The sequence below is a fragment of the Rhincodon typus genome, chromosome 26 (genome assembly GCF_021869965.1).
Source record: "Rhincodon typus isolate 14 chromosome 26, sRhiTyp1.1, whole genome shotgun sequence".
Lineage (NCBI taxonomy): Eukaryota > Metazoa > Chordata > Chondrichthyes > Orectolobiformes > Rhincodontidae > Rhincodon > Rhincodon typus.
This window is the reverse complement of record NC_063357.1, coordinates 43,291,579-43,303,688: the sequence shown is the minus strand read 5'-3', so window position 1 is coordinate 43,303,688 and position 12,110 is coordinate 43,291,579. Positions and strand designations below refer to the sequence as shown.

The following is a 12,110-nucleotide window of genomic DNA, read 5'->3' as shown; positions in this document are numbered from 1 at the left end:
CCTGGCCTGCTGTGTTCATCCAGCTCCACACCTTGTTACCTCCCACTTTTAATTCTTTTGAGCACCTCTAACCTAAAAACTCCAGGAATCAAACAATTCCACTCCCATTTTCATAGGTCTTTCTGTGCACTCTGGCATTGCTCTCACAGGTCTGGGGTCACAGCTAATGCCAAGTATCTAAACAGCAAAGTGCTTGGGAAGCAAGCATAAAAAGATCCTACTGCACCATCTAAAGGGCAAAGGAGTCACTCCCAGTGTTGTGGCTATGAATTATCTCCCAAACATCATTAAGTCAGATTTAATGATTATCTTATTGTTATTTTTAAGATATTGCTGTGTACAAATTGACTGTTGCAATTCCATGTTGCAACATTTTAAAAATGCTTCATTGGTGGTAAAGAGCTTTGAAATGTTGTGGGATTGCGAAAGGTGCTACGGATTCAAGTTATTTTTTAAAACTTGCTTCTCCTTGTTTATCTGTTACTTAGAAGTGCTAACCACTTGCTTTCCAGATTCTAATTTGGTATTAGCATTGACAATTCAGCTACAAATGACGCCAAGAGATATCACAGGAAGTACACCAAAATGATAATTAGTGTGCATTAAAAGCGAGAATTTTACACAGAAATGACCGTTTGTCCCAATCAGTCCATTTTATCAATGTTTCACATAAACAGTTGTTTTAACACCCATGTTTCCATATCCCTTTGTGCACCATTCTGCAATCTCCTTTCTGATCGATTTTTAAAGACTGCCGCCATTAAAACCATAAAACCTTACAACACAGGAAGCCATTCAGTCCATTGAAAGTAGTTCAGAAGACTTGCCTAGTCTAATCCCACATTTTGGCACTAGGGCATAGTATTTGAAGAGTAGATAATCTAATAGGTATCAAGTAAGTATCCAAGGATATTTTAAGGCAGTCAATATTTGTCCAGCAGCCTTTCAGACGGTGAGTTTTGAGTCCTTACCACACTTTGGCTAACAAAATGTTTTCTCATCTCTGTCTGAATCTTTCTACGAGTTAATTTAAATCCATGGTCCCTGGTTTTTGACCCCTCTGCAAAGATAAATAGGTCATCCCTATTACACTCAAGTTTATATACCACAATAAGTCATCCTTCAGTCTCCTCCGTTCGAAGGAAAACATCCCCCAACTTATCCGATTGTTCCTCATTGTTAATATTTTCCAGTCCTGGCAATGCTTTTTCTTCATTCATGGAACGTGAGTGTTGCTGGCTGGCCCTGCATTTATTTCTCATCCCTTAATACCCTTGAGAAGGTGGTGGTGAGCTGCTTTCTTGAACACTACAGTCTTTGGTGCAGGGCCACACATAGTGCCATTAAGAATGGTGGTCCAGGATTCTGACTCAGAAACTGTATTAAAAAAAATGATGTACTTCCAAGTCAGGATGGCGAGTGGTTTGGGAGGGGGTGGTGGGGAACTTGCAGTGGTGTTCCCACGCACCTGCTGCCCTTCCTCTAGATAGTAGTGACTCATTTCAAGGAAGTCTTGGTGAATACATACAAAGATATGAACCAGGAGCAAGAGTAGGCCAATCAGCTCACCAAGCATACTCTGTCATTCAATAAGATCACAGTTGACCAGTTTGTGTTTTGAATTCCACTTGATTCACTTTTGATTCCCTTGCCCAATAATGTAGAAAATAGGAACAGGAGTAGGCCATTCAGTATGGTCAGAGTCAAAGAATCTATCTATATCCCTCTTAACATAATTAATAACCTTGCAGCCACTGCCTTCTGAGAAAGTGAGTTGCAAAATCACAAAATCCACCGAGAAAATATTCCCCCTATCTCTCTCCTGCAAGGGCAACCCATAATTTCAAAACAGTGCCACCTAGTTCTGGACTCACCCACATCCTTTGAATGTCAACTACTTCTAGAACATTCAGCATCCTAAACATTTCAATCCCTTCGGAGGTCTAGTGAAAACAAGCCCAGCCTGTCCAATCTTTCCTCATAAGAAAACCTGGTCACCCCCTGTTTCAGTCTATTAAACCTCCTCTGAATCACTTCCAACGCGCTTACATCATTCCTTAAATAAGGAGACCAAAACTGCACAGTTTTTAAGATGTGGTCTCACCAATGCTCTACTGCAGCTAATATCCTGACTTTTATATTCAATTTCTCTCATAATAAAGAGTAGCAATATTCTTGATTACGCATTGCACCTGTATACTAACTTTGTGACTCACTCAAACACCTGGATCCCTCTGCACCTCAGAATTCTCCATCTTCACTGTTTAAATGATACTTCTTTTTATTCTTCCTGCCAAAGTGAATAGCTTCACATTTTCTCACATTATATACCATCTGCCAGATTTTTGCCCACTCATTCATCCTATCTATGTTGTTTGGCATTCTTGTTATGCCATCTTCACAATGTACTTGCCCACTTATTTTTGCTCCATCTGCAAATGTAGCCACCATGCCTTCAATCCCCTCATCTATGTCATAGACATAAAATGTAAAAAGTTCAGGGGCCAGCAGAGACCCCCGCAGAACCTCACTTGGTCACATCCTGCCAACCTGAAAAAGACCCATTTGTGCATATTTATGTTTTATACCAGCCATTTATCTTCTATCCATAGAAACATAGAAAATATGAACTGGAGTAGGCCATTCAGCCTTTGAGTCTGCTCTGCAATTCAATATGATCATAGCTGATCATCCAACTCAATACCCTGTTCCCATTTTGTCCCCATACCTTTTGATACTTTTAGCCCTAACAATTAAATCTCTACCCTTCTTCAAAAACATTCACTATTTTGGTCTCAACCACTGTCTATGTCAGAAAACTTCACAAGCTCTCCATGCTCATACAGTCTTAGAGTCATATAGCATGGAAACAGGCCCTTTGGTTCAACTTGTCTGTGCCAACTAAGTTTCCTAAACTGAACTAATCTCATTTGCCTGTGTTTGGCCCATATCCCTCTAAACCTTTCCTATCAATGTACCTGTCCAAATATCTTTAAATGTTGTAACTGTACCTGCCTCTACCAATTCCTCAGGCAGCTCATTTCATATATGCACCACCCTTTATGTGAAAATGTTGCCCCTCAGGTCCCCTCTCACCTTAAACCTATGCCCTCCAGTTTTGGACTCCCCTACCCTGCGGAAAAGACCTTGGCTGTACACTTTATCTATGCACCTCATAATTCTATATACCTCTATAAGGTCACCCCTCAGCCTCCTGCGCTTCGGGGAAAAATGTCCCAGCCTATCCATATAACTCAAACTTTCCAGTTTCAGTAACATCTTTATAAATCTTTCTTGCGCCCGTTCCAGTTTATTTACATCCTTTCTACAGTGGCTGAAGAGATAATGAATGCCTTGCTGGTAATCTTCTAAAATTCTTTAGAAAGGTACCACTAATGGTCTGTGGATATGGGTTCAAATCCTTCGGTGAAGGGATCTCTCCTCATCTCAGACATAAATGGCCTACCCCGATCCATCAACTGAGATTCCTCATTCTGGCTTCCCAGTCATCGGGAACATCCTTCCTGAATTTACTCTGTCTAGTCATGTATTTTATAGGTTTCTATGAGATTTCCCACACACCCCCAATTCATCTAAACTTCAGTGAATATAGTAAACCATTATTGCACTCCCTGTGTAGTCAGAACATCCTTCCACAGACAAGGAGACCAAAACTGCACACAGTGCTCCAAGTTGTGGTCTCCGTAAGGCTCTGTCCAATTGCAGCAAGACATCCCTGCTGCTGTACTCCAATCCTCTCATTATTAAAGCCAACATACCATTTACTTTCTTCACTGCCTGCTGTCCCTGCAATGCTTACTTTCAGCGACTGGTGTATGAGGACGCCCAGGTCCTTGTTGTCTCTCATTGAACCTCCCTCTTTTACAAACTCTTGCCATTCAGGTAATAATGTGTCTTCCTGGTTTTGCTACCAAATTCCATAATTCGTATTTGTCCACATTACACTTTACCTGCCATGCATTTGTCCATTCCCTCTTTCTGGTATGTTACTCCCTAATCCTGAGCTCCTACTTTGCTCGATAACTTTTATGTGGAACCTTGTCAAATCTCTTGCAGCAATCTAAGTGCAGTATATCAATGTGACCCCTTTTATTCACATTGCATGTCACTCCTTCAAAGAATTCAAATAAATTGGTTAGATGTTATTGTCCTTTCATAAAAAAAACATGCCAAGTCTTCCTGGTTACCTTGCATTTTCCATGAGCCCAGTTATCACATCCTTAATGATTGATTCTAACAGCTTAGTTTCCTGGGCATTCAGCTAACTGGTCTACAGTGTCCTGTTTTTGGCCCCTTCCCTTCTTGAATACAGGGAATATATTTACTCCTTTCCACTACTAATAGAATCTTTCAGAATTTAATGAATTTTGGAAAATTAACACTTAATGATCTACTACCTCATTATCTGACTATTTTAATACCCCAGGACGAGGTCTTCTGCACCTGGAGACTTATTAACTCACAGCCCCATCAGTTTGCTCAGCACCCCTTCCTTGTCGATTATAATGTTACCAATTTCCTCTTTTCCTTTAATCTCCAGATTTAAAGGATTACTGGGATGTTTGCGGTATTGTTAATGGTCAGTTAGCTCAGTTGGCCGGACAGCTGGTTTGTAATACTACCAGCATGTGTTCAATTCACCTACTGAGCGAACAAAGAAGGACTCTCCTTCTCAACCTCTCCCCTCATGAGGCATGGTGCCCTCAGGTTACACCATCACTGGTCTCTGATCCAGTAGGACTATAGTGACTTTACCCTATGGTGAAGAAAGAAGCAAAAATATTTATTCATTTCATTATATCTACAATTGGCTTCTCATTTTCACCGTTCAGAGGACCAACACTTACTTTACTTGCTTTCTTTTTAAGTTACTGATATGTCTGTTTTTATATTTCTAACCAATTTCCTCTCATGTTCCAATTTATTTGCCCTGATTAACGAGTTTGTCATTCTCTGTCCTGCTTTGTATTCTGACTAATCATATGACCTGTTTTCTCCTTTGTACAACTATATGCTTTTTCATAGAGTCATACAGCACAGAAGCAGACCCTTCGGTCCAACCAGTCCATATCGACCATAATCCCAAGCTAAACTAGGCCCACCTGCCTGCTCCTGGCTCATATCCCTCCAAACCTTTCCTATTCATGTACTTATCCAAATGTCTTTTAAACGTTGCAACTGTACCCACATCCACCACTTCTTCAGAAGTTCATTCCACACACGAACCACTCTCTGTGTAAAAAATTTGCTCATTTTTGTTTAAAATCTTTCTCCTCTCACCTTAAGAATTTGTCCCCTAGTCTTGAAATTCCCCATCCTAGGGAAAAGAAAACTACTATTAACTCAACCTATGCCCCTCATTATTTTATAAACATCTATAAGGTCACCCTGCAAACTCCTACACTCCAGTGAAAAATGTCCCAGCCTATCCAGCCTTTTTTCATAACTCAAACCTTCCATACCCTCTCCAACTTAATATCCTTCCTATAACAGGGTGACCAGAATTGGACACGATACTCCAGAACAGGCCTCACCAACGCCCTGTACAACCTCAACATAACATCCCAACTCCTGTACTCAAAGGACTCAGCAATGAAGGGAAGCATACCAAATCCCTTTATGTCCTCCCTATTTATGTATGATGCAATCTTCAAAGGAAGTACCTGCACCCCTAGATCCCTCTGTTGTACAGCACTACCCAAGGCCCTATTACTAATTGTATAAGCCCTACTCTTGTTTGTTGTACCAAAATGCAATACCTCGCATTTATCCAGATTGAACTCCATCTGCCATTTTTCAGCCCATTGACCCATTTGATCAAGATCCCTTTGTAAATCTTAGAAAACCTTCTTCACTGTCCGCTATGCCATCAATTCTGGTGTCATCAGCAAACTTACTAACCATGCCTTCTATATTCTCATCCAAATCATTTATATAAATGACAAACGAGATGACCCAGAACCAATCCCTTTTTCCTTCAGTTCAATGCTCTCAAGTTAACTGCAAAGGGTGGGTTGTCAAGTTGGATTTTATCCTTGATCGTAGGAATATATTTATTCTAGGTATTCTGAAACACCCCATTCAATCTACTCCCTAGCACAATATCCCCACTCATTTCAGCTAGCTCAGCTTTCATGGCCTCATAGTTGCCATTTTTTGAGTTTACAACACCAGTCTTGGACACATGCTTGTTGCTTTCAAACTGGAAGTCAAATTCAATCACATTATGATCACTGCTACCTACGGGTGCCTTTACTCTGACATTATTCATCAATCTCATCAAAAAGCACAATACCAGGCCAGGCATAGCATGCCCTCTTGTTTGTTAAAGTATGTGCTGCTCTAAGAAATTATTTTGAAAGCATTCTCTGCACTGCTCAACCAGGCTACAACTTCCAAGCTGACGTTTCCAGCTTATATATACATTAAAGTCACCCATAATTATTGCTGGCCCTTATCACAGGCTATCGATATTTCTTGCACGCTTTGTCCCACATTGTGATTACTGTTAGAGGGCGTGTAGACCACTCCTTTATTTAGGCATCAAGCTAACCGGCCTATAGTTTCCTGTTTTCTGCCTCCGTCCTTTGTTGAAATGAAGTGACTAATTTTCCTTACGATTCCTGATTTTCTCCAAACTGACTCTAAATGCTGATCTCTTGAACCAAGATCATCTCTATTACACCAGTGCCATCCTTGAGTAACAGAGTTACCCCAGCCATTACCTAGGTTCCTATTCTTCTTGAATATCATGTCTCTCAATATTGAGAACCCAAGCCTTGTCATCCTGCATCCAAATTTCCATAATGGCTATCAGATCATCCTTATTCAATTCAATGTGTGCAATCAATTCATTTACTTTGTTTCAAATGCTATGTGAAGTCAGACGCAGAGCATTTAGATTTTTTAAAAATCTTTGTAGCATTCAGTCCTGACTACTGGTACATTCTTTGTATTTTCTCTGTTCTTTGTGCCATTCTTCAATTACCAAAGCTGCTTGATCTCTCCCTCTTACTCCCCACCTCAGACCACCAATCCCTCCGCCATTTAGTTTCAAGCCCTCCTTAGTTCCCTAGTTATGTGCCTTGTGAGAACACAAGTCCCAGCATGGCTCAGGAGAAGACTACAGCAATGGTACAAACCCCAACTTCCCCAGACTGATGCATGCCCCATAAGTTGGAAGGTATTTCACCCACACCAGTCTTGAGCCACGCATTTACCTCTCGAATTTTATTTGTCCTTAACCAATGTGGCTCAGTTAGCAATCCAGAGAACTTTCATTCTTTAGTTTAGCACCTAACTTATCATATGCCTTCAGCAGAACATCTAGTTCAATCTATGTTTTTGATACTGATGTGGACCACGATGACTCCATCCTGCCCTTCCCATTGCAAGCTCTTCAGCCTGTACAGATATCCTAGACTCTGGTACTAAGCACACAACATAGCCATCTATACACTTGTTCTTTGCTGCATAGAAGTATCAATCCCTCTCATTATATTGTCCTCTTTAATCATTACATTCCTTCTTCCTCTACCACTTGAATAGCTTCATGTATCACGGTGCCATGGCCAGTTATCTCATCCACCCTGAGATCCCCAGTCTCAACCAAACAGGCTGAGAAACATGGACAATTGTAAAGGTTGAGGCTCCTGCTTTTCGGATCCCGTTTATTCCTCACTTGCAGTCATTCTCTCCTGTCTCTGACCACTGTTCCAGTCAGAAGTGCTCATCCTAAGGGATGTGACTGCCTCTGGGAATAAAGTGTCCAGATAAATTTCTCTTTCCCTAATTTGCCATAGTGTCTGCAACTCAGTGATTCTCAGCCAAAGTTCCTGCAGCCTCCAGTGCTTACTGCAAGTGTGTGCACCCTGGATTAGACCAGAATCCCCAAGTTCCCACATTCTGCAATTGTAGCGCATCAGCTGTATCCTTGTAAATTAGCTCTGCACTCTCACCAGCACAATCTGCAGCACCCTCCTTCCTGTAAATGTGGTGAGCAGAATTGCATACAATTCAAAGTACTTTATAACCAATCTAGTACTTTTGAAACAAAGTCATTGTTGCAAAATAGGAAAATGCAGCAACCAATTCATGTACAGTAATATCTCACAAACAGCATAGAAAAAGACCAGTTCATTTGCCTAGAATAGGGCTTAAACTGACAACTGTCTGGCTGAGCAGCAAGAGTGCTAACACTGAAAAATGTGAACAATTACTTTTGAAATGGAATCACTTATTTGGGAATCATAATATTTATGTGCAGTAATTCTCAGAAACAGTGTAAGGTGAATCATTTTTCTTAGTATTGTTTCAAGGATGAAAAGTGGGCAATTGTAGAAAATTGCCTGTTTTTGAATAATACCTTGGATTCTTTCATGTGATATACATATCTTTATATTCATGCACACTGTAATACACAGTCATCTGTATACTGTAATGTACACAGCAACTAAATACTATAGTAAACACATGCTGACTGCTATATACTGTAATACACAACCAACTGTATGCTGTAAGATATATAGCCAACTATATAACATATCACACACCCAACTGTATGCTGTAAGCCAACAACATACTGTAATATACACAGCCACATGTATACTGTAATCTACATATAGACTGTAATGTACAGTCAACTGTACACTGTAATGTGCACACAAACTAATTTACACTGCCATCTATATACTGTAATATACAGCCAACTGTATACTATAATAGATACAACTAACTATATGCTGTAATACACACAGCCACATGGATACTCAAATATACACAAGACAGCCAACTATACTGTAATGCACACACACAGGCAACTGTATACTGTAATTCATACATAACCAACTATATGATCGAATGGTGCAGCAGATTTGATGGGTTGTATGGCTTATTTCTGCTCCTATAACTTATGGTCTAATGTACAGTAATAAACACACACATAGCCAACTGTATACTGTGATACAAACACAATCCACTGTATATTGCAATATATGCACACACAGCCAAACAATCATGTATGCATGAAGAAAAATAAACAGCACTTTGTTATGTTTTATAAATAAATAGTGTTCATTTAGACAATTCAACAAAATATCAAATTTGGTACAATTTAAAACACTAACAGTGCGACATACTTCTTTGGCCTGCTTGATACATAAAATATTATATGTCCATTTGGATATGGTAAGTGTTCTGTAACAACACATCTCTTGGGGTTTTAGACCTCTCCCATAACACTTTCACAGTACACAAGCGTGGACAGGTTTAGTATTGTTTTTATCTCATTGTTGATACAGTGTTCAGAGCTCAATCAAACAATTTTAGAAAAGAATCATTAGTTTCAGAAAGCTCAAAACTGTATGTGACTGAAAATTGATTGATCTATTAATATTTTCTGCAAGGGTTTGCAAAGGTACAAAGTTGCAATGGTACTTTGTGATGAACCAGTAAAGAAACTGCGAAAACACAAGTTAGCCAGCATTTGAAATCAAAAGTTGATGCTTCAAGTAAAATCCCTGTGATACAACTGACGTAGGATTTTCCAAAACAGTGACTTGTGTCTTATTTTCTTTTTAAATAGAACATGGCCCTTTTCCCTTTCTCAAGGATACTGAGGCTAACACTGACATCAATCAGCTAAAACAACACAAAGCAGGAATTAGTTTAGTTACCACTTGGGCTGCATGAATGCGCCAGAATATGTTTCAAGTGAGAGTCAATTTACTTTGCATGAACACTAACTCAGAGTAGGCAACTAGCTATTTACCATGAGAAACACCAGTGCAATAATTCACAGAGTTCAAATACAGGTTACATTGGAGTGACAAACCAAACAAAGTTTGTTCATTAAGTTATTAAAATTTTTAAGTATACATGCATGAATGGCAACTCAAAAGCAGCAATCATTCTGAATTAATTTATTTTTGTCCCACAATCATCAATCCAGCAAGTCAATGACATTTTAGGGTTGTATATTTCTTCCTGACTTGCCCATTCCTTTCTTTGGCTCTCTGCATGGGTTCATTGAGTTAAGGCAATTTTTTCACAATGAGTCATTCAAAGAACAACTGAATCGGTTTGGAAAACAACTGGAAAACAAACAGCAAAACGGTTTAACTGTTCAGGCACTGATGGGTCCATTTGGGTGCAAGCAGCAATAAAGTGTTACTCAAACGAAGAGAAATCCTCCCCCATTTTGAATACTTTTGTTTTCTTTCCACTATCTCCAATCTCGTAAACCAAGGATACCCGGAGATGTCGTGGATTATCTACAGCTGGAGTTAAAGTTATTTTTCCCTTTATCACAGTATCCTGGAACACTTGGACAGGTTCGTCCAGATAAAGCAAGGACTGTTTCCAATGAGTTTCCTCTGTGAAAGGTGAGGTCGACAAAACAACTGGCTCAGATTCATCAGTGTTGGCATCAAATGTAACAGGGTTAGTTTCGTTATTGAGATCAAATTCACAGAGATTGTCACCATTGGCAGTGACGGCAAAGCGGCTCTCAACAGTTCCATTGCTGATGTGGGCACTGGTTACACGGGACGTAAAGGCTTTGGCAGTGGATGCACGATGACCATCATTGCTGGCACTGGTTGCACACTGACTATCGGCAGGGGGATTGGTCACTTGATGGCCATAAGGACGGCCACTGGTTGCATGCTGACCATCAGCACCACCACTGGTCATACGTTGTGCATCGTCGGGGCCACTGGTTGAACATTGACAATTATCGTGGTCACTGGTCGAGCGTTGACCATCGTCGTGGCCACTGGTTGAGCGTTGACCATCATCGGGGCCACTGGTCGAGCGTTGACAATCATCGTGGTCACTGGTCGAGCGTTGACCATCGTCATGGCCACTGGTCGAGCGTTGACCATCGTCGGGGCCACTGGTTGAACATTGACAATTATCGTGGTCACTGGTCGAGCGTTGACCATCGTCGGGGCCACTGGTCGTGCGTTGACCATCGTCGGGGCCACTGGTCGAGCATTGACCATCGTCATGGGCACTGGTCGAGCATTGACCATCGTCGTGGCCACTGGTCGAGCATTGACCATCGTCGTGGCCACTGGTGGCATGGTGGCCACTTGGCCCGTGGTCGGTGTGGTCCGTGGGGGTGGACGTCGGGAAGATAACGGAAAACCAGACGGCGAAGGCATGCATGGTGGCGATGCCAAAGGCCGAGACCGAGAAGAGGCCGCCCAGCTCCTCGAGCTGCTGCTCGGTGACGGTGTAGAGGTCGACAGCGGCGAACATGGTAGGCCGGGCCAGGACGTCTTCGCCGTGCAGGGCGCTCACCACCATCTCGTCGTTCATGAGGCAGCGGCGGGCAAAGGCGGCCATGCAGGCCATGTCGACGCCGTGCTGCTCCTTGACTCCGTCCCAGAAGGAGAGGCGCTCGTGCAGGGCCGGGTCACTGACCGGGGCGATGTAGAGCTCGGCTCGGCACGGGAACAGCAGGCCGCCCGGTTTGAGCCATCGGTCCCGGGCGTGCAGCACGCTGCGGAGCATCGACTCGTACATGAGGCCGTAGCCCATCCACTCGCTGACGATGGCGTCCACCCTCTCCGGCAGCTCGGCCTCCTCCACCCGGCCCCTCAGCACCCGCACGCGGCCGCTCAGCCCGTTCGCCTCGACTACCTCGCGGGCGCGCTCCGCCATCACCGCGCTCGCCTCCGCCGCGTACACGCGCGCCGCCCCCGCCTGCGCGCAGAAGACGCTCAGGATGCCCGTGCCCGCGCCCACGTCCAGCACCGTGCGGTCCTGCAGCAGGCTCACTCGAGCCCGGGGCTCGGGCCCGGCCGCAGGCCGCAGGCCGCCCTGCAGGGCCCGGCGGTAACAGCCGGTCCGCGCCGAGTCCGCGATCATCTCCTCATGGATCGACACGTCCGAGTACGAGTGGAAATAGGCCCGGTCCTGCCGGGCCCGGGCCTCAGGGCCCGGCCCCCCCCTCCCCCGGGCCTCGGGCTCGGGCTCGGGCTCGGGCTCGGGCTCGGGCTCCGGCTCCAGCCGCGGCCTCTTCGACTGATGCGGACCCGGCTCCATTTAGTTTCCGCTGGGCTCGGGCCTCATGGCGTTTCTCG

General features: G+C 43.2%; 1 protein-coding gene across 1 annotated transcript; it reads right to left on the bottom strand.

The window, feature by feature from the left end:
* Positions 1-9,055: 9,055 nt before the first annotated feature.
* On the bottom strand, positions 9,056-12,104 carry LOC109915187 (protein arginine N-methyltransferase 6). The gene has a single exon (XM_048612462.1). The coding sequence runs from the start codon at positions 12,070-12,072 to the stop codon at positions 10,189-10,191; it is 1,884 nt and encodes a 627-aa protein (XP_048468419.1). The 5' UTR covers positions 12,073-12,104; the 3' UTR covers positions 9,056-10,188.
* Between the last annotated feature and the right edge of the window lie 6 nt (positions 12,105-12,110).

Excerpts from the sequence above, each read along its gene's own strand:
- LOC109915187 (XM_048612462.1), bottom strand. The coding sequence starts at position 12,072 with ATGGAGCCGGGTCCGCATCAGTCGAAGAGGCCGCGGCTGGAGCCGGAG.